Source organism: Cottoperca gobio, chromosome 12, assembly GCF_900634415.1.
Source record: "Cottoperca gobio chromosome 12, fCotGob3.1, whole genome shotgun sequence".
Taxonomy (NCBI): domain Eukaryota; kingdom Metazoa; phylum Chordata; class Actinopteri; order Perciformes; family Bovichtidae; genus Cottoperca; species Cottoperca gobio.
Window position 1 is genome coordinate 19,360,657 of NC_041366.1, and position 19,368 is coordinate 19,380,024.

Genomic DNA, 19,368 nt, shown 5'->3' on the forward strand with positions numbered 1-19,368 from the left:
GCCCACACTGATATCATATGCCCCTGTTTGATCCAACTAGTGCAGCAAACTCTTACTCCTACTACTTTTTCACCAAAACTTTATCACTTTCACCGCAGCGAACAGTTAGATTGAAAGATAAAAGGTCATTTACAGTGAAGGTTTTGTGTCAGCTGCACATTTGGATATGATGGACATAATGTAAGTGCGTAGTGTGGTTTCTGGAGAAAAGAGCAAAAGGATGATTCTTTTAGAGTTGCAGTGATTAGTTGATCGACAGAAAAATTATTTTAAAATGGCAGAAAATGCTGTTTTCAGCCTCTCAAATATATATATTTCCCTTTTCTCTGTTTTAAATCATATGAACATGAATATCTTTGGGTTTTGGACTCACAAAATAAGACATTTAAAGTCACCTTGGACTTTTACTTTTTAAGTATCGATGAATCCAAAAGTTATCGCCAATTGTAAATGGGAACTGTCATCATCATGCAGAAACACTGCAGTGTAAAGCGCAAAAGTATCATCATGTGTACACTTAGTAGGGTACTGGTTTATAATAACATTCCTTCTGCTCTCTCTCTCCACAGGTGCCTAACATGTCCGTGTTTTAAGGCCACAAATCTATAATCTAATAGATTTGCTATCAGCTGCAGCCTCTTGTGCTATATTCCACCAGCCTCGGACTCTTTTACAACACAAACTAACAATGTAGTGCAAAGATTCATGTCGATAGACTTGAGGTGAGTTAAACAAAATGTTGGCCAGAAAATGCATTTAACAAAAGGGAAAGGTGATTCCAGAACAACTCTCGTGCCAGATTGTAAAGTTTGTATGTCACATCATCAGAATAGAATCAAAATATTGTAGAAAATACAAGACTTACTTCAGCAAGATGTCAAACACCTCTGCACATTGTGCACCTGCATGTGCTTCACAGTAAAAGCCTTCCACTCATGGAGATGGAGACAAATGAGCAAGGAATGAATTAAAGACGCTGCATGAAGATGACATTAACAGCCTGGCATGGTTGTTAAAGGTGCAATGTGAAAGATTTGGTAGAATTAGATTTTTAAAACATTCAAAAAATGAACCAACATGAAGGGATTACAGTGTTGACGCTATGTTGTGTGTTGCAGACCCATAAACACACTAACTGAACGTCACACAGAGCGTACAGTGCAACAGTAAACACGCAGACTACAAGGTTATAAGATAGCTGTGTTATTTTGACTGGCTCTCAGAGCTTTGGTGGAATTGTGCATATTCTGGCCCTACTTTTAGTTAGTTGTAGATGTTTTGTTAATAACCGATGACTGTAAATGTATATTGCATGGAGCCGGTTGTAGAGGTGAAATGCTGCCCCCTATTTCTTTTGAGCAGGTGGCTCGGAACTACACATTGCACCTTTAAATGTTAGTTGAATTATGTTTTGAATATAATTAAAAAGGACAAATTATGGCTGTGTATAATATTATTATTGTATTCAGAATGTTAAATGAAGGAAAACATTTGATTGAAGTTGTAGCCTACAATAAGTGTTTTGTGTTTGTATATGTACTTTTAAAATATTGCACATTTTCTCAATCTGGGGGGAAGCCCAAAACTCAAACTGTACCAATTCCATAATTTAAACCTTTAAACATTTCAATGATAAATTGAAAGTGTTACCTGCCAAGCTAAACCCAGGGAAAGGCAAACCCTATAGTAGATTGCGCTTTTTTTCAGTACGTCACTTCCTCCCTCCTCTTTCGCTTCCATCTTGCTCCCCGCATGTGTCTGCTGTTAGTTTACAGGTCAGTGAGGAGCTTTAAATACTTTCTTCCCTGCACTGTTCCCCCCTGATCCGACAACAAGAGGTAAACGAAAGCCTTTTCTGACTAGATGGCTGAAATCCGCCGAGCTAACGTGACTGACGCAGTGTGTGCGACAGGCCGTCCACTCCCCAAGCTCACAGTTAGCAAAGAGGCTAGCTCAAGTTAGCTTACAAGTTCTTGCACAAAAGCTAAACCACACCTTGTTTCGGTACAACGGTTAGCTGAATTAGTCAGCAAATGTTAGCTTTAACCTACCTGTCGCAACCTGTGTGGCTATTGGCTTATTTAGTTTGGCCTACAACAGCCTTTTGTTGTGTGTCTTATGTTAGCTTGTTGTCCACAATACAGACAACATAGAAGAGGAACCATTTAGCTTTCGGTAGATATTTAACCTAACTCGTCGCATTTGACTGTGACACTGACAGCTTCTCTCTGGCTCTTTTAAAAGTCTACTTATCGCTTTGATTACGGTCTAACTGCCGACTACCACACCCTCTCCTCCCTGCTCGTGCGTGTTTACATGTGTGTGTCGTTGACACAGTGTTTACTATATGATGTGAGGTATTAGCTGAGTTATGGCTACATTGTATGTATGTAAATATTTGAGCTCTCATAATTTTATTTTTTTATAGTTTAACATAGCGGTTATATACATAATACAGTAATAATGTAGTTTATGTTCATATGCATTGTAGTAATATGATCATGCCCCAGATGGCTCGAGCTCAGTCGGTTTAACCTGAATGCATACTCTTAGTTTTTTTTTAGTGTGCATGACTAATACATAATGACAATTATCACCATGTCCTGATGTGCCACCATCCATTGTCTCCTTCCTTTCTCCTCTACACACCGCAAGAAAACCATAGTGTAGGTGTTTTGGGTTAGATTGTGTTTGCAGAGCTCATTGAGATCAGGGCCACAACAAACCAGATCACACCAAGTGTTAGTCATTAAATGCACTGTCCTTTGTTACTTGATGTCAGACAACTAAGGTTTGTTTTGGTACAGAGGTCTCATTTTCAGTGTGTTACAGTGCGACCATATTATCTCCGTACTTGCATGGTGTGTGTCCTGATACCTGCTTTTGTGCCGTATTTTTGGCAACTATATCAAATGTTGTGTTTTCTGTCTTAACTGTGTTAATTTAAGACGTTTAATTTCATGTTGTCATTTTAAATACACAATATTTTGGTTTTACATAAGTTAATTAAATATCCACAATGTTTGTTGAACATGGAGGCTGTCATTACAAAGACACACTAACATATGTGATGTGCTTTCTTTTATTCAGATGAAAGAAGTAATTATGAATCAAGAAAAACTTATTAAACTACAGGCACAAGTCCGCATCGGCGGAAAGGTAAGTGTCAAAAATAAAAACATTATCAAAGGTCCAATGAAATGCTCGATTTTCTGCAAAGCATGACATGACAACAGACTATTTTATTTATGCAACAGTGCACTGTGGGCCAGAGAGTGAATCGGCTTTAAGGACAAACAAAGTCCCACATCAAGCCTCCAAGTTATGGATCCAGAAGATGCATTCATAGACCATTAAGACAGAAATGCGTTTGTGTGATCGTCCCCACAGGGCAGTGCTCGCAGAAAGAAGAAGGTTGTACACAGAACGGCAACCGCAGATGACAAGAAGCTCCAGTTCTCCTTAAAGAAACTCGGTGTCAACAATATCTCTGGTATTGAGGAGGTAGGTATAAACCTTTAATCTCGCTTGTGTCCCTCTGTGATTTTAAGGTGACTCACGTTTCAGTGCAGCCGGTTTGCTAACCGTATAAACACTTTGGTCCGTTACAGGTTAACATGTTTACGAATCAAGGAACAGTCATCCACTTCAACAATCCCAAAGTGCAGGCCTCCCTCGCAGCCAACACCTTCACCATCACCGGCCACGCTGAGACCAAGCAGCTGACCGAGATGCTGCCGGGTATCCTGAACCAGCTGGGAGCAGACAGCCTGACGAGCCTCCGGAGACTCGCTGAGGCTCTGCCCAAACAGGGTCAGTAACCTATCGCACTGAAACGTGTTGAATCAAGTCATAATTTAGCATCGATGACACAATAGATTCCAAACCGTATTTAATGTTTAATCCAACTTGTTTAAAGAGATGAGTCTCGTCTTCAGGGTTTAACCTTCTCACTCATCTTTGTTTGTTGCAGCTTCAGATGGAAAAGCGCCAATTGCAACAGTAGAAGAAGAAGATGAAGACGACTGATGTTCCAGGTGAGTGTTTTTAAATGTCTCTTTGCAAAGTAGTTCCACCATCAAAGTAAAAGATGACTTGAACACGTTTCAGTCTTATTTGGAAATACTCTTCACACTTATCCATAATTGGGCAAAGTGTTTTTTTATTTCTCAGTTAAATGATCATCGGCGGTTTGTTTTCCTTCAGCTTGTGTGAGGGGGTCAAATGAAGGGGATTCATCAATGGCTTCAGAATAATGGTGCAATGTTTGAATCTCATGCTCATTGTTTATAAGATCTTAGGATCCAGTTTGCTTTTCTTTGTGAGGGGAAATAAGCCAAACACATGAGGTTGCCATTACAACAATCGCAGCTTTTTCCCAGGACTTCTCTCCCTGTCGCCCCCCCCCACCACCCACCACCCACGTTCTCACTAATGTAACAAACGATTACACATGTATCCAGCAGTCGGAGCCTGATGGCACGGGGGTTAACGGCCATCGCCATCATGTTGTTATTGGAGTTAAGTTTCCTTTTTGTTCTCCCACTAAAGGAACATGTTTTCTCAGACCTTTTGAATTGTTTCCATTTTAACCCTCGACCCTTTGAGCCAAACACTTTTTAAAGGCAGATTTCTCACATTTCATGGAGTAATTGAAGCCAACCTTTTGATGCTTTACGCCATCATTTTCACAGCTGTGGAGCACATTGCGGTCTATCTAGGAGCGGGGAAAGATGAGCAAATGATTTTGATTGCCCCGAGTATCACGTTTCAGATAAACACTCCTACCTTTGAGTCATTGTGCAGACGGACATGCCTTTCTCCTCGACTCAATCCATTTACCACCGAATCTTGTGTTGTTTCAGACCTGGTGGAGAACTTTGATGAAGCATCCAAGGATGAGGCTAACTAGAGGAAATGGGACCCTGAAGTGTCAAAACGTGACAGGACCATGTGAGGCACAAGATGTTTTTCTGTCTGTTTTGAGAAGTGGAAAGCGAATAAAGTTCTATCAACTTTTGGCTGCGAGTTGTCTGTAAAAATGTGCAACACCTGAACAAAGTACTAGCCTACTTTTGAGTCCTTTTCTAGAATAGTACTCTTAAGTATTAAAAACAGGGGGTAGCAGTATTTAAGTACTCATTCCACTTCTTCTTTTCCACCAGACTCCAAATGCTTGTTGTGGTCTGTTTGTCCCGTGAGTGTGTAGAATGTTGTGTTTAATGCTCCTGCTGTACATCTTTTTCCTCTGTTACTGAACTTTAATTCTTTGTGGCCTCGCTCAAACCACCATATCTGGAATAAATCTTTGCTACTGTCAAATAGCCAAAATGTCTTCTTTCTTTTCCACAGCTGAAATACTGCAGTGGTCAGCCTCCTTCATCATCAGGTGCAGGGTTTCACTTAATGTATAGCTTACAAATGCATAATCACAACAAAGCCATGCATGTTTTTAGATTATTGGCTCAAGTGTATAATCCTGCAGCTTTAAATTCAGTGACTTCTCCCCTGCTTGTATGTACAGCACTCAGCTACTCAAGTGTTTTCTCCCCATGACTGACTGTTGAGTGCAGTTTAAAAAGATCTTTTAATTAAATAACAGCTTCATTTCAGTGACTATAAACAGTTTGACCTTTTTTTCGACTTGCAATCAGATAAATATCTGTACAGAGTGACGCTGAGGTCAGCACAAGTTATGACTGGTGTAAAAACACAAGCACCATCATACAGTGGCAAGCAGCACCACTAACTTTGTGGGACATTTAAACAAAGTGTGAGGTCTTAAAATTCACAACACATCAGTATCACAGAAACCAAAACAGACTTACATCACAACACTGTCGAAATTATTCAAATAAATAAACTCCGTACAACCAACACACATCTTAAGGATCAACAAACGGCTTGGCAGCATCATGAAAGCGGGCTGTACCATGTGCAGTCCGTACGAACGTATTCCCGATCCACACACTGACGTCTTCATGAGAGAAAAAAGAGCCTCTGAAATGTGCTCGCTATGAAGAGCAGACGGGGAACATGTGGTAAGTCAACACATTGCATTAATCTTTCCCTCTTAAACGGTTTCTTATTATAATTTAGTTTAAAAAACACTTGACATAACAGGAAACGGATGGAACAGCCGATGGCACGTGATGATGTCATACGATCATAAGACTCAAAACTAAAACCTCCGAGCTGAGAGAGCAGAAATCAATCCTGCATGACTCGGCACATTCTGGATACTGCAGGTGGAGCGCAGAGGAAAACTGCAACTTTACAATTTAGTTCTTTAAGATCAGAATTATTACTCTGCATTCAATGTGACAAAGAGTAAAAACCGTTTGAAAGAGGGTTCAAATTCAAAACACACTTTCATGTGCATCACCTAAATGGAACAAAGTATTCCTGTCGGCCGACAGCCTGTGCGTCGTCCCGTCGGTGTTTGTTTTCCTCACAGTTCATTCTCTGATTCCCATCAGTAACTTCAGTAAGTGTGCCTCCATCACCTGTTGAACTGCACAGAGACACATACAGTAGTTTATTCAACAGAGCTGTGCGTCACTTCAAAGCGAATACTAATCAAACTTTTCCAAGAGGCCGTCCGTCACTCCCAGAAAGGACACAAAATGGGATTTGGTCGGATCACAACGACATGCATTCAGAGGAAATCCATTTTGCCTCCTTTAAAATCAGTGTTTAGCAATTTTTTGATTGTGAGATTATTAATTGAGTAAAATTTTAATCCATAAATTATTTTGTGAGCTTTTATTGAAGAAAAGGACACACACACACACACACACACACACACACACACACACACACACACACACACACACACACACACACACACACACACACACACACACACACACACACACACACACACACACACACACACACACACACACACACACACACACACACACACACACACACACACACACACACACACACACACACACACACACACACACACAGTGAGAAAGTACTTAAGTCCACATAAGACACGTGTGTGTGTGTGTGTCTACATGGTGGCTCAGACACATTTAATTCACACGTACCATTCCGGTGGCCCATAGCCACAGCCATGTCCATTGCATTGAATCCAGAATCCGACTCAATGGTCGGATCAGCACCGCTCTCTGGAAGACAAACATACCAGAACGTTATTATTGTACATGTTAAACACACTATTATCTAAACACAAAGTAATTTAAAACAAATACAGCTGGACGTGTCTGATCACGGGTGTTACTGTCGGTGTGTGTCCTCACCTAACAAGATTTCGACACAGCGCACGTGGTTCCCGTGGACAGCGTACAGCAGAGGGGCGCCTCCATTCTGAAACACACAGAAAGAACATCACAACGAGCCACATCAGATTAATTTGATAACAGCGACATTAAACCACCAGCACAAAGTGATACAACATATATTAGTTCTTATGTTGTACTTAAGTACACATGTGATATACGCTTAGTGTTCTCACCCAGTCATATTCATTGACATCAACACCACAGTCAATGAGCATCTTCACAATATCAGTGTATCCTTTACTGCAGGCCAAGGACAGAGCGCTCTCCCTCCCTTTGGCCAGGAGGTTGGGGTCAGCACCCTGCAGCGAAGAAGGATACAGACCAGGAAATAAATAAAAGAGGAGCAAGCTCTGATATCATAAAACCACGAGTTCTGAATAACACGTTAAGTTTTCCATACATTTTGGAGCAGAAACTCAACGACGGCGATTTGTCCATGTGCAGCTGCCCACATCAGAGGGGGTAAAGCCTTCTTCATCTTGGAGGTTGATCACAGTCTCTTAAAATGATACATAAACATGTGTTTTTAAAAACCAACAGGATCACTACATTAATTATCATCACGTAACCCACTCATCCTTTGCAGGAGCACAGCTGGGCGATGTTTGAAATGCAATGAAGATACTACTTTTCTTCGGTATATTACACGGTCTTTACAATACTTTCTGTAGGAGTTATAAAAAGGTTATTAGACAGTATAATTACATTATATATCAAATACCATTTCTTGTTTCGCATCTGATTTATGTGACATAATAAGACCAGTAGAGCTGAAACGACAATTTGATAATCAATTCAATAACTTTTTAAGCAAAAATGACATTTTCTGGTTCCTGTATCTTAAATATGAAGAGTCGCTGATTTAATTTGTCTTAAATGATTTTAAATCCAAACTCCCTTTGATGTTTGGATTGTTGGTCTGATACAAGAAGACATTTAAAGCCGTCATCTTGGGCTCTGGGAAATCTCAGGGGCTATTTTTCACTATTTTCCTGATTCATTAAATAAAATCAACATATTAATCTATAATAAGTTTTGATTTAGATCATTTCACTGCATGACTGAGATGATCTGTCTACCTTGTTCAATCCTGCTGGCCAAAAACACCATTTCACCCTGGGCTGCAAGCTGATGAATGGACAACGCTGAGAGGAAAAACATGTAAAGATAAACATTCTGACTTTATTCATGTTAGAAACATTTTATTAAATGAAGTCAAAGCAACTGTGGATACTTACAATGCACCAAAAGAGGTGTGGAAGAAACCTCATTGCCACGGTGTTTATTGGTGAGTGTGGTGGACTGTTTGATGGGTGAGAAATGTTTGGTGGTGGACGGCGTGTAAACATGGCGAACTTGTATACCCGGGGAAGGTGAGGTCTGGATGTTGCACTCAGCTGGAAGAGAAGAAACACATGTTGTGGTAAGTTACAGCCTCATACATCCAGACATTGTCGTAAAATAACCAAAGCGGGATTCTTACCTTTGAATAAAACAGAAGCCACCTCCAGATCAGAGTTCACCTGGTCCTGGATGTTCTTGCTGTCCTCCTCGTTGAGCGACTTGACAAATCTTGAGCAAACATTCATGTCAAAGCGGTTTGGCAAAATGAACTTGATGCCCATGGCCACATTTTGGGTGCCTGTGTCATCTGGGCATGCACCCATCGATTGCTCAGTCTTGATGACACTCAAATCCGGCATTACACAGATCCCCTCCATGTCCTCTGCTGTCCCACATGAGGCTGACATGTTGACGTTGTCCATGCTGGGATCACTCACACTGAGATTAACCGGAAGCCACTGCACGCCTCAGACAATCTATATTGAAAAACACAAAACCAGTATTGTGTTTCACATTGCATTGACAACGCTACCTAACTTTGGCTGACAACACTAATCTAAATACAGCAGGTCGTCATATTAAATACCAAATCAACTGTCTGCTAGCTATCAGTTAGCATGCTAGCTGTTGTATCGTTACCTTCCGTTAGTCACGGTAACGAGCCGTGGCAAACACATGTGAACACATTAAGCCCCGGCGTAATGCAAATGTTTTGTAATAAAGAATGTTCCTACTCGATGAGGCATTATTTTATTTAAATATCCTCATGTGACATCCTCACCCCTCTTTATTCGGTGTTTTGATATATTCACGCATGCGCAATTGGATGCGTCCACAAAGGGGTGCGTCCACTATTTACCTCCCTCTTTTCAGTTCCGTCGTGCTTCGTTGCCCTCTGGTAGGAAGTGTGCTTTTGCTGGGAAAGACGAAATGTTTCCATATTAACAAAGGTTGTTAGGGATGATCTGAAGTTTGTACAAATTAAAACACTTGATGGTAGGGCATTATAGAGAGGATACGTGTTATATCCAGCTATAACTTTTGCAAGGAAAAAATAAACTTCTCCATATTTACTAGATATGATCTGAAGTACGCCTCAATACAACATAAAGTAATTAATTGTATTGGGCAGAGACTGCACATTATGGAGGGGGTTACATATTTTGGCAGACTGCATGTCCAGCGTGATAGGTCAAGTATACAAGTAATATGAGGGTGTCGTATCCTGTACAGTCTGTAAATGTGTAATTTGTGATATTGGGCTATATAAATATATTTATTTGATTTGACTTTGTGTTATGAAAAGTGCACAATAAATGGAATGCATGATTATCACAATGACTATGAATATGATTATGATTCTTATTATTATGATTATTTACCATATTAATGCTTTCATTTTGAGTGTTACAGTAATTGAAACAGTAGAAGTCAGAACTGAGACCCATCATTCTTTAAGAAGCACACAGCTAGAAAATGTTTCATAATTAAAAAAATAAAAAGTATACATTTATAAACCAGTTATATTCTAGCTGCTGCTGCAGACAGAATTGACACGACAAATTGTGGTATTAATATGTTTGTAAAAGAAAATGCAGAGAAAGAACAACACACTTTTATATTATTATGCATGACATATTCTGGTGTCTAAATGTGGTCAAGGATATGAGAATTGTATGCTTATTAATTCAAGGGTACTTTGTGAGGTTACTCTTGTGTTAAACTGTCACCATATACCAGGGGTGGGCAACTGGCTATGCGGCCCGTGGGTGCAAAGTGGCCCTCTGGCAGTGAGGACACACTTTTTAGCCTGTAACATCTACTCCAGGGATGCCCCGTGAAATTTTTGTTTTGTTTTCTTGCCAGGAGCATTCACATTCCCTCCTCACACACACACACACACACACACACACACACACACACACATACACACACACACACACACACACACACACACACACACACACACACACACACACACACGCACACACAGGCTGATGGTGCTTAATGCATAAGTAGTTTCTCAAAAAGTAAATTTGTGTTTACAGAGAGAGTCATTAGCAGTGCTTTCTTTTCCCCGCAGCTTTATTCCATTTACTGATTTACTGGGAGTGTTGCACTTGTAGAATTGATTCTGCTCATGCATGCATGGATTATTACAATTATTTAAAAAAAAATCGTTTTGCTCGTTATTCATTTGTGATTTGATGTCATTTAATAAAGTCACTTCTAATATATATTAGGGTTGTCAAGCCATTAAAATTATTAATCTAATTTATTACATGCTTTGTGATTAATTAATCTAAATGAATCGTATATCAATATTTGCTGTGAGAAGCATTTCAAAATATTCAAATGGGTTTTAGAAGATGAATCAATGAGTAGCATTATAAACTTAAAGGTCAACATGTCTTTTATTTCAATACTCTTTCTCCAATATCTTGTTTGCCACAATTATCTTAGACAACACAGACCAACAGTTTGACATAAGTGCAATTTCAAATCTGGCATAACATCTTTCATTGCTCAATAAACAATATGTTTAATTAAACGTGTCATTTGACGCCATGTGTAAAGCTGAACAGGTAACACTGTGAGCCTGGACCCACCTGTGCCCCCCTCTACAGGGCTACTTACTGTTAATGTGGTGAATACTGTCTTACTATATTCATCTTTCTTTCTACATTAGTGGACATGGACCTGTTGGGGAAATAAAACTCTTGTCTCCTTGTTTTTAAAGATGCAACATTTTGCACTTTTGTGTGAAGCCTTGTGACCATAGATTTTTTTGACAAAGTAGAAATAGAAAAGATAAAAGAAATTAGAAACGTGTGACGAGACAACAGCATTCAAAGTTACTCATTTATTCGGATCCCAAAAATGTGTTTTATGCTAATTCTTGTGGACTGATTTGACCGAACTGATGACTGCAGATAATGATGAACTTTATTGAACAGTGCAAAGGATCAGAAGTAAACAGTAAAAGTGCAAACTGGTCGTCTTTTTTAGGGAGCATGGCTGGAAAAGCGAGGCACTGAAGTCTCAGGTGGAGCGTCTCTGCCTTCTTCAGACGATAACTATATAATCGCAATATAAATAAGCAACAGTTGTATAAGATGTCAAGGAAATAGTTTGTATTTCCTTCAAAGTAGTTCCTCAGTAAACCTTTCTCTGCCTGCTGCTTAGGAGAACATATAAAACAGATATAGTGCATGCTGCTTAGGCTTTGGTGGGTGGTTAAGTCATCTTTACTGCTCACCCTCGAAAAGGTTTTGACGTGTCAGGAGAGAGCAGTATGAATATTAATGTTTGCTGTGCTGTGCTGTAGTTATTACACCTGGTATTTGCTCATTACGGTATATGGCATATATATGTATATATATATATATATATATATATATATATATATATATATATATATATATATATATATATATATATATATAAACATTCATTAGTGCGAATCCTTGTGTACGTCCTTGTTAGTTTGACATTTGACACACTTCTGCTTTGAGCTCTTAACAGTCACCTCAGCCTTAATACTGATGTGACTAACAGGATGTATCAGAACAGAGGCAATGTCACCCTCCTCTTCTTCCTCACATCGTGCACTTTAACATTAACAAAAGTCTACACTCCGTCACAAACTTGAAATAATGTGTAAATGACTAAATAGGTGATATTAAATGAACAAATAGATGTAGCATACGGTTTGTAGGTAGGTTACATAACACTACTTTCTCTGTTTTTATATTGTAGATTATTCTAAGTCACTTTCTTTCTTAGTCAGAAGCTCATACTTACCTTTTTCATCCACAGTGAGCAGGAGCAGCTCAGGTGGTGGAGCAAGATGAGAGTAAAGTAAGACAAACGGGGTTAATAGGACAAATACTTTTAAAATTATGAATATGATATATTGCTTTTTTGCCATATTAGGGCATTTTTAACATATGGAGAAAGATGTTCAGGAGGTATATCAGATGTATTAACAAAATAAAGTCAGTAATAATTTGGAAATGACAACAAATATTACAATAAATCATCTAATTATCACTAACTGACTTACAGGCTCTACTCCAGTGTTCATGAGTCATATCTGGCAGACCACTCTGTAATAAGTGCCATTAATGTCTTTAAACTAATATCTGTGTAAAGATGATTACTCATCTTGTTGCCTGAGATCACTGATGGCAAAATGTTCCAGATAATTAGCAAATAATTGTGCCTTATCCTGGAGAAGGGGCTTACATAAGAAAAGTTCAATAAAGCAGAACTGTTTGGAGCTTGTTCAATATTCTTTCAGATCAGTTTACCACATTAATGACGGGCAGTTACAAATCTGTTCCAGCTGAGGTTATTATCTTTACTCAAAGCTCCAAAATGTTAATCTGATTTAGAGGTTACAGCAAATATTTCCTCGTAATCTGCCAAATCCCTTCGAAAGGCATAAACATGGCATCAGTCTTCTGTTCTTATTGTTGTGAAAAGTGCGCTTATAAATAACATTTATTATTATTATTATTATTATTATTATTATTATTATTATTATTATTATTATTATTATTATTATTATTATTATTATTATTATTATTATTATTATTATTATTGTGAAGTCAGAAGTGAGGAGGTTAGGGTTTCACCCTGCCTCACGGGTTCTATGTGTGTGTGTATATATATATATATATATATATATATATATATCCATCCATCCGTCCAAATCTAACTTTCTTTGTTTGTTTTGATGTCTCAGGCCTGCAAAGCTGTAAAGTAGTGATTAGGCTTTGCAGGCTAAACAAGTCCAAGCCCCTGGAGTATTTTTCCCATTCATTAGTTCTAAATATAATGTTTAATTGTTTATTTATGTGGGCCTGGTATCCATGTGTATCTTTCTGGTGAGGTGCTTCATTTCAGTAAGTTGCTGATGTTGTTCAACCTCTTACTCACTTTCTATGTGGTGTATAAACCGAGTGATCTTCAGACTCACTGTGTGAGTTTATCCTTAGAAAGTCACGTCTCTGAAAAAGGAACTGAGAATTTTTTTTTTTAAACAGAATTGGGCATTTTGTGAGACCTTCCTTTAAAACATTGCTTTGACTCAGGGGCATGTGTTGCAACATTCAAATCCTTAAATCTCAATTTAAGTCCTGAATTGTTATGATTAGTGAGTTTGAGAGGTCAAAATGAGCTTTGGAGGATCAGTTTGTTCAAATAAAAATGACCACACAGCGATTCCTAAGCTGTTATTCTTGGACTGTGTGTGGAATGTCTTTTCAGGGGGCTGATTGAAACAGTCTAATGGCAGTTTTGCTGATTTTACTCCACCAGGAACTGCAAAGAAAAGAGACAAAGATGTTTGTTGCGAAGCCTCTTTGTGCAGCATTTGTTGTTGCTGTTCCCTTGTTTGTCTTTTGAATCTCTAATGATGAGGGTCAAGGGTCGTAGTCCGTGCATACAGCTGTGATGACACCAAGGGGAATACAAAGTTCAGTTGCCTTGTTCTGAGATCACATGCAACTCTGATCTCAGCTGCTTTCTTTTGACAGTGTGTGATGAAGTCCACAGTGTGCTGAGCTCGCCATCTACAGGACACCAGGATCACATGCACTGCAAACGAGATGAGCAGAAAACGCAGCAGATAATACGTCATATCTCTGGACACTTAGTGGTGCGTTTTGAAATTGATTTAGAAACACAAGTGTCATTATATATATTATATATGTTATCTGGAAAACCTCCACATGATGGCGGTGTTGTGACTTCAGCCACTTTTTAGTTACTGATAGACTTGTGCCAACAGATGGCGCCACAGTCTTACTTGCAGTGCTGCAAGAAGGATGTGTTTCTCTCCCAAATGGCCAATAATCCTCTCATCTCCCCAATTAAGCAAGACGACACCGAGAGGGGGGGGGGGGGGGGGGGGGGGGGGGGGACTGTACAATTAACTCGGACTGCTGACTGTGTTAAAAGTAAGACAGCAATATTGTAAACTGTCAGCTGTGACCTCATTTCACACATTTAATCTGTTGCTCGTTATCACTGAGTGGGATAAGGCTGGGAGCAGGAAGGGTGGGAAAGTCTTCCTCTCACTTCCTGTTACTGTCATACCTCTGTGTGTGTGATTAAAATCCTAATGAGACTTCTTATCCAGCAGAAGAGCATAAGGAAGTGGAGTATATCATGCACATTGAACAGATATGAAACAGCGTTTTCTTTTTTCTCCCTCAATGCAAAAGTAATTTATACTTTACTGAATGAAACACTTTTCAGTTATGATAACACATATCTGTAGTCTCAGATTAATTGTATATATTATAGGTTACAGAAAGCTCTAATTGATGTAGTGATGAATTCCAGTTTTGAAAATACCATAAGGTTAATTTTGACTGCTTAGTACCACAATGACATTTATATCATAGTAATCAGTAATAGTTGAATAGTTACAGTTAAATGTGAGCCTATAGGTAAATGCTAAAACAATGAACATGTCTGTTAAAGAAAGTTCAGTTTTGTCATCGGGGTTATGTCGGCTTCAGACTTGTTAACAGAAAGTCTGTGTTACAAACTGTAGGTGAAGGCTCTTCAAAGAGATGAGCATTTAATATACATTATTGAGCTGCATTATGGGAAATGTAGGATCCAGCATTTTTGGAGTGTGACCCTTTCTACAGACTGAAAGTCAGGAGCCTCTGCTGCTCAGAATGTGACCATTAAAAATAAAAAATACATAAAAATAGAGTCTCTTGAGAGTTCCCTAGCTTTTAGGAAGTGCAACATCAAATTGCACGAGTACCCCTTTAATAAACATAACACCTCCGACACAAGCACATCTTATTATCTTCATACTGATACAACTACCCAATAGCTCAGAATTGTATGAAACACACTTCTTAGTTACATTACATTACAGTTCATTTAGTTAGTCACTTTTGTCCAAAGCGACTTACAATAAGTGCAAACAATCATGAGGATACAACAAATAAATGAAATCCTTTAAGTGCAGAACAACAGCTTCAAATAAGAGAAACACAAGTGCGACATACAGAAACAATAGAATATGAATTAAACTATTAGCTAGAAATAAGCCAAACCAATATAAGTGCAACATACAAAGAACATTTTAGTTATGTTTTATAATATTATTATCTCTGAGAAACACCAACAATGCAGCGGTGGAAGAGGTACTCAGATAAGTATTTTTACCACAGTGAAAAAATACTTGCAATACTGCATAAAAGTGCAGAATTATCCGCAAAAATAGAACATTTATGAAGCAGACTGTGTATTGTTGCATTATTATTATAATTGATATAAAAATGCATGATATTTAATTTGTTATTCAGACATTTTGAGTGTAAACTACTACATGAAGCTTTAAAATAAACAGTGGAGCAGCTACAATATTAACCACTAAAATGTATTAGGTGGCCTCGTATAAAATAGTAACATCAAATGTGTACTTAACGGTAAGGTTTGTCAATTTAATTACTTTCCAGCAATGCAAAAATGAGTCGCTTCTTTGTGAGTGTAGGTTCAAGTGACATCACTCCAGCTCGTCTCTGATTGGAGGAAATTGAAATTGCAACTGACCTGTGTACACTATGAGGTGCAGCACGAGTATACACTAAAACCCATATAAAGCATGACATGTCTCTATGAGCTGACTGGAGACATGTGAGACTACATGCACCGGGACAATATAAACACGTTTAACGTTCATTGGGACGTCTGTGTCCTCCCTGACAGGCTTTCAGTCCTGCAGCCCGGTGTGTGAGGGGGCTGGACCAGAGGAGAAGGCTGCAGAGGAGCAACAACTCTGGCGACACCTGCAAAACAAACTCCCGACCGACTTTACCGGAGCGAAGAGACGGGGGGAGCCGGGGGGAGCAGTGATGCAGAGCAAGGGTGCGGAAAGTGCTTATTAAGCGGAGAAAGCGAGCAGCAGAGACACTTTTATTCAAAGATAACAAGTCGTGCGATTTTTAGTTCACGGACCGAGAGCTGAAAGAGAGAGAGAGAGAGAGAGAGAGAGAGAGAGAGACGACAGCAGGTAATGGCAGTCTGATTCATCTTCAGTTGGAAAACCTCTGCTTAAAATAGTTTTGCATGAAACAAAAAAAAACGGCATTGGGATTATTGTGATGCTTTGTGGACATGTCGTGTTGTTGATTTATGTGTCAAATGTTGGTGCGTTCAAAGGTAAAACAAAAACGTGGTGACTTCACTGCCTGCACTCATACGGTCACTGGTTCTTTCATACTCTTTGTCCTTGTTGTGGTCTTACAGTCAGATCAGTTTTCTTGCTGTGATGCATTCACTGACTGTGTGCAGGACTTTCACTTCCCGGTGAAAGCAGTAGAGGTATTGTTCCTGAAGGATATGTTTGAGTGCTAGTAATTATCTAAAGCCTGTTTTCACTTCTTTGTGCGAGTCTATCGACCACTGGCTTAGCAGTGAGGTTATTTTACATGAGTTCTTCTTAAATGTGGCTTTTGTTTGATTGTTTACAATGTGAGAAACTAGTTTCATAAATGGACATATTTGTGGTCTGAATGAAAGTTTTCACTTTTTTTTCTTCTCGCATGAACACAGTGACATTGCTGATGAGTGCATTTTGATGCTTATTGTTGCATCTGCGTTAGTTTCATCATTGCATCTTTTTTATAAGAAGTGATAAGTACCACTAGTCCCAAATGCAAAAGGCTGAAAGCAGAAAAGTGCACTTTATCTTTTTTTAATACAGCCTATGACTGATTGCAGCTTGTCATGTGAGAGGAATTAGGTTATTCAATCATGCATCCCTTGAAAAAAATGTTAAGGGACAACAGGATCAGCTTGTTCACGTCTGAAAATATTTGCATCACATATAAAGATGTCGAAATGAGTTTTCCCAAATGCGTTGTGACAGCGTTCGTTCTCCTGTTATGTGTAATCTCTTTTCTCACGCTCTGTTCTGGAGAGTGTGGCCACCAGCCAGGTCAGGTTTCTTATTCACATTCAACATGTCAGAGGCTGAAGTCGACCTGAGGACGATGACGGACGCACATTCTGTGCACACTAGAACAACTGGACATCTGGATTTGAGATTCCTCCAGTTCTGTGTGTCTTATTCATGGCTACCTGATCACATGGTTATTTTGTACCCATAGATGATCCAGGATTTGATATTGAACTGAAGGAGCTCAAATCAAGATGGATCCTGATTTATTCTGTGTGGATTCAGATTGTGTCGTTAAACCTTGCAAAAAACACGAGCACACCAGAATATTCACGTTTGTTGACGTAATGGGGAACAACCTGCCAACCTAGGACAATGTTTATTCTACAATATGACACGCAAACCTTCTCCAGTTCCACATTACAATAATGCAGCTCCATTGATATGAGGTGGGTAAAAAAAAAAAACGAGAGATAGCCGCCCAGGCCCGTGGCTTTGCACTTCTATTGATAAGATACAATATCACAGTGATAGTGATATTCCCGTCAGGACATCAGATAGTGTATTACAGTATAATCTGACTTGACCTGTTGTTAACTCGTTGGATCATTATCTTGATGTTAGTCTGCTGTGCAACTTTATTTTAATAAAACAACAATTCAGAAGACGGAGAACTTCCTGCCATTAGAATTATAATTTTAAGTGAATTGTCTTCACATACATATAAAGTACGTACAGGAAGTGTCAACATGGTTGGAGATGATTAGTTGATTGACACATTTAAAGACCGTCATGCACCAAATGATTAATCGAGAAAAGTTAGATTAGTTGACAGTGGAAATAATAATAATTAGCTCATCTTATTGGGACCTGAAAGATAATTATTTGGCAGAAACTCACTACAGGACAAACAAATATAATCCGCAGAATTAAAACGGTTATGGCTTGTCTGAGTGGCACCAGCTCATGCAAGTAAGTGTCTAGACAAAGTGCAGCCTGCAGAGCTGATACCACTGTGCAGCTTTGAAGTCATGCACTATTCACAGCTGAGAGTGAAGTCTCAGCGGATCTGGTGTGTGCTGATGATACAGTTACTCTTTCCTCCACTGCTGCGTCCTGCCTGAAGAGTCTTAGCTTCTCCCATACAGGTGGTTTTCTCAGTCGCATAAAACCATGATAAAATGTCACGTGATCATCTCCGTTCACTTGCTGCTGCATACATGTTTCCTCTTGTTTCTGGCTATTCGAAACAAGAAACTGTATTCTAAATGAATTATAAACAATATCAATGAAAGCCATGTGATGATAAAGGTTGCAAAGCTGTGTTTGTTATTACCCTGACATCGTAGTAACGTGACTATTCCCTCCCTAGGCATCTGGTGGATGGAGAGAAAATGGAGGTGAACAGAAGAGAGGTGCCTCTGTATGTAAGTGCTCCAGTCTGACGTGTTGGGGGTCGAGTAGAGGGGTCTATTTGGATATGTTTGGGTGAATACATGAACTCTGAGTAGCAGTGTCCCATATATAGACCCAATTCTATGTTTTCTTTCCAGAATTAGAGCACTCTAGTTTTTCCCTCCAGCCTCCCTTTGCCCTCTCTCTGTGTTGACTCTCCCTCTGTGCATTGGTTGGCTGGCAAGCCTTGTGTCGCAGGTGAAACCCAAGCCAGGAGGGTTTCAGTCCCCGGGGATGCCAGGCCTAACACAGCCTGCTCATGAAATGACAAGGCCCTCTGAAAGCATGGCTTCCACAGCGAACACGGGAGAATTTACC

The 19,368-nt window shown here is 39.3% G+C and overlaps 3 protein-coding genes across 5 annotated transcripts in view; 2 read left to right on the forward strand and 1 right to left on the reverse strand.

Annotated features, from left to right (window-relative positions):
* The first annotated feature begins 1,708 nt into the window (after positions 1-1,708).
* Positions 1,709-5,021, forward strand: btf3 (basic transcription factor 3). Of its 3 annotated transcripts, none has more exons than XM_029444569.1 (6): positions 1,709-1,775; positions 3,091-3,159; positions 3,391-3,504; positions 3,612-3,813; positions 3,974-4,022; positions 4,858-5,021. In XM_029444569.1, exons 2-6 carry the CDS (start codon positions 3,091-3,093, stop codon positions 4,910-4,912), a joined length of 489 nt encoding a protein of 162 aa, XP_029300429.1. In that variant the 5' UTR covers positions 1,709-1,775; the 3' UTR covers positions 4,913-5,021. The 3 variants fall into 3 exon arrangements, with proteins under 3 accessions (XP_029300429.1, XP_029300427.1, XP_029300426.1); XM_029444567.1 differs by having other exon boundaries at positions 1,713-1,775; positions 3,974-4,037; positions 4,866-5,021; XM_029444566.1 differs by having other exon boundaries at positions 1,723-1,838; positions 3,974-4,037; positions 4,866-5,021.
* On the reverse strand, positions 4,890-9,435 carry ankra2 (ankyrin repeat, family A (RFXANK-like), 2). The gene is given in 10 exon segments (XM_029444565.1): positions 4,890-6,514; positions 7,062-7,142; positions 7,275-7,341; positions 7,490-7,615; positions 7,717-7,776; positions 7,778-7,815; positions 8,396-8,461; positions 8,555-8,713; positions 8,800-9,136; positions 9,300-9,435. Coding segments are annotated over 9 exon segments (936 nt in total). The 5' UTR covers positions 9,083-9,136; positions 9,300-9,435; the 3' UTR covers positions 4,890-6,458.
* Positions 9,436-16,430: 6,995 nt separating this feature from the next.
* Positions 16,431-19,368, forward strand: part of arhgef28a (Rho guanine nucleotide exchange factor (GEF) 28a) — a 40,510-nt gene continuing 37,572 nt past the window's right edge. The window contains 2 exon segments of the mRNA XM_029444921.1: positions 16,431-16,707; positions 18,968-19,022. Of these exon segments, the coding sequence (XP_029300781.1) occupies positions 18,990-19,022 (33 nt within the window). The 5' untranslated portion in view covers positions 16,431-16,707; positions 18,968-18,989.

Coding starts and splice junctions, on each gene's coding strand:
- btf3 (XM_029444569.1), top strand. CDS start 3,091: ATGAAAGAAGTAATTATGAATCAAGAAAAACTTATTAAACTACAGGCA. Junction 3,160..3,390: donor AAGTCCGCATCGGCGGAAAG/GTAAGTGTCAAA, acceptor TCGTCCCCACAG/GGCAGTGCTCGCAGAAAGAA. Junction 4,023..4,857: donor GTAGAAGAAGAAGATGAAGA/CGACTGATGTTC, acceptor CGAATCTTGTGT/TGTTTCAGACCTGGTGGAGA.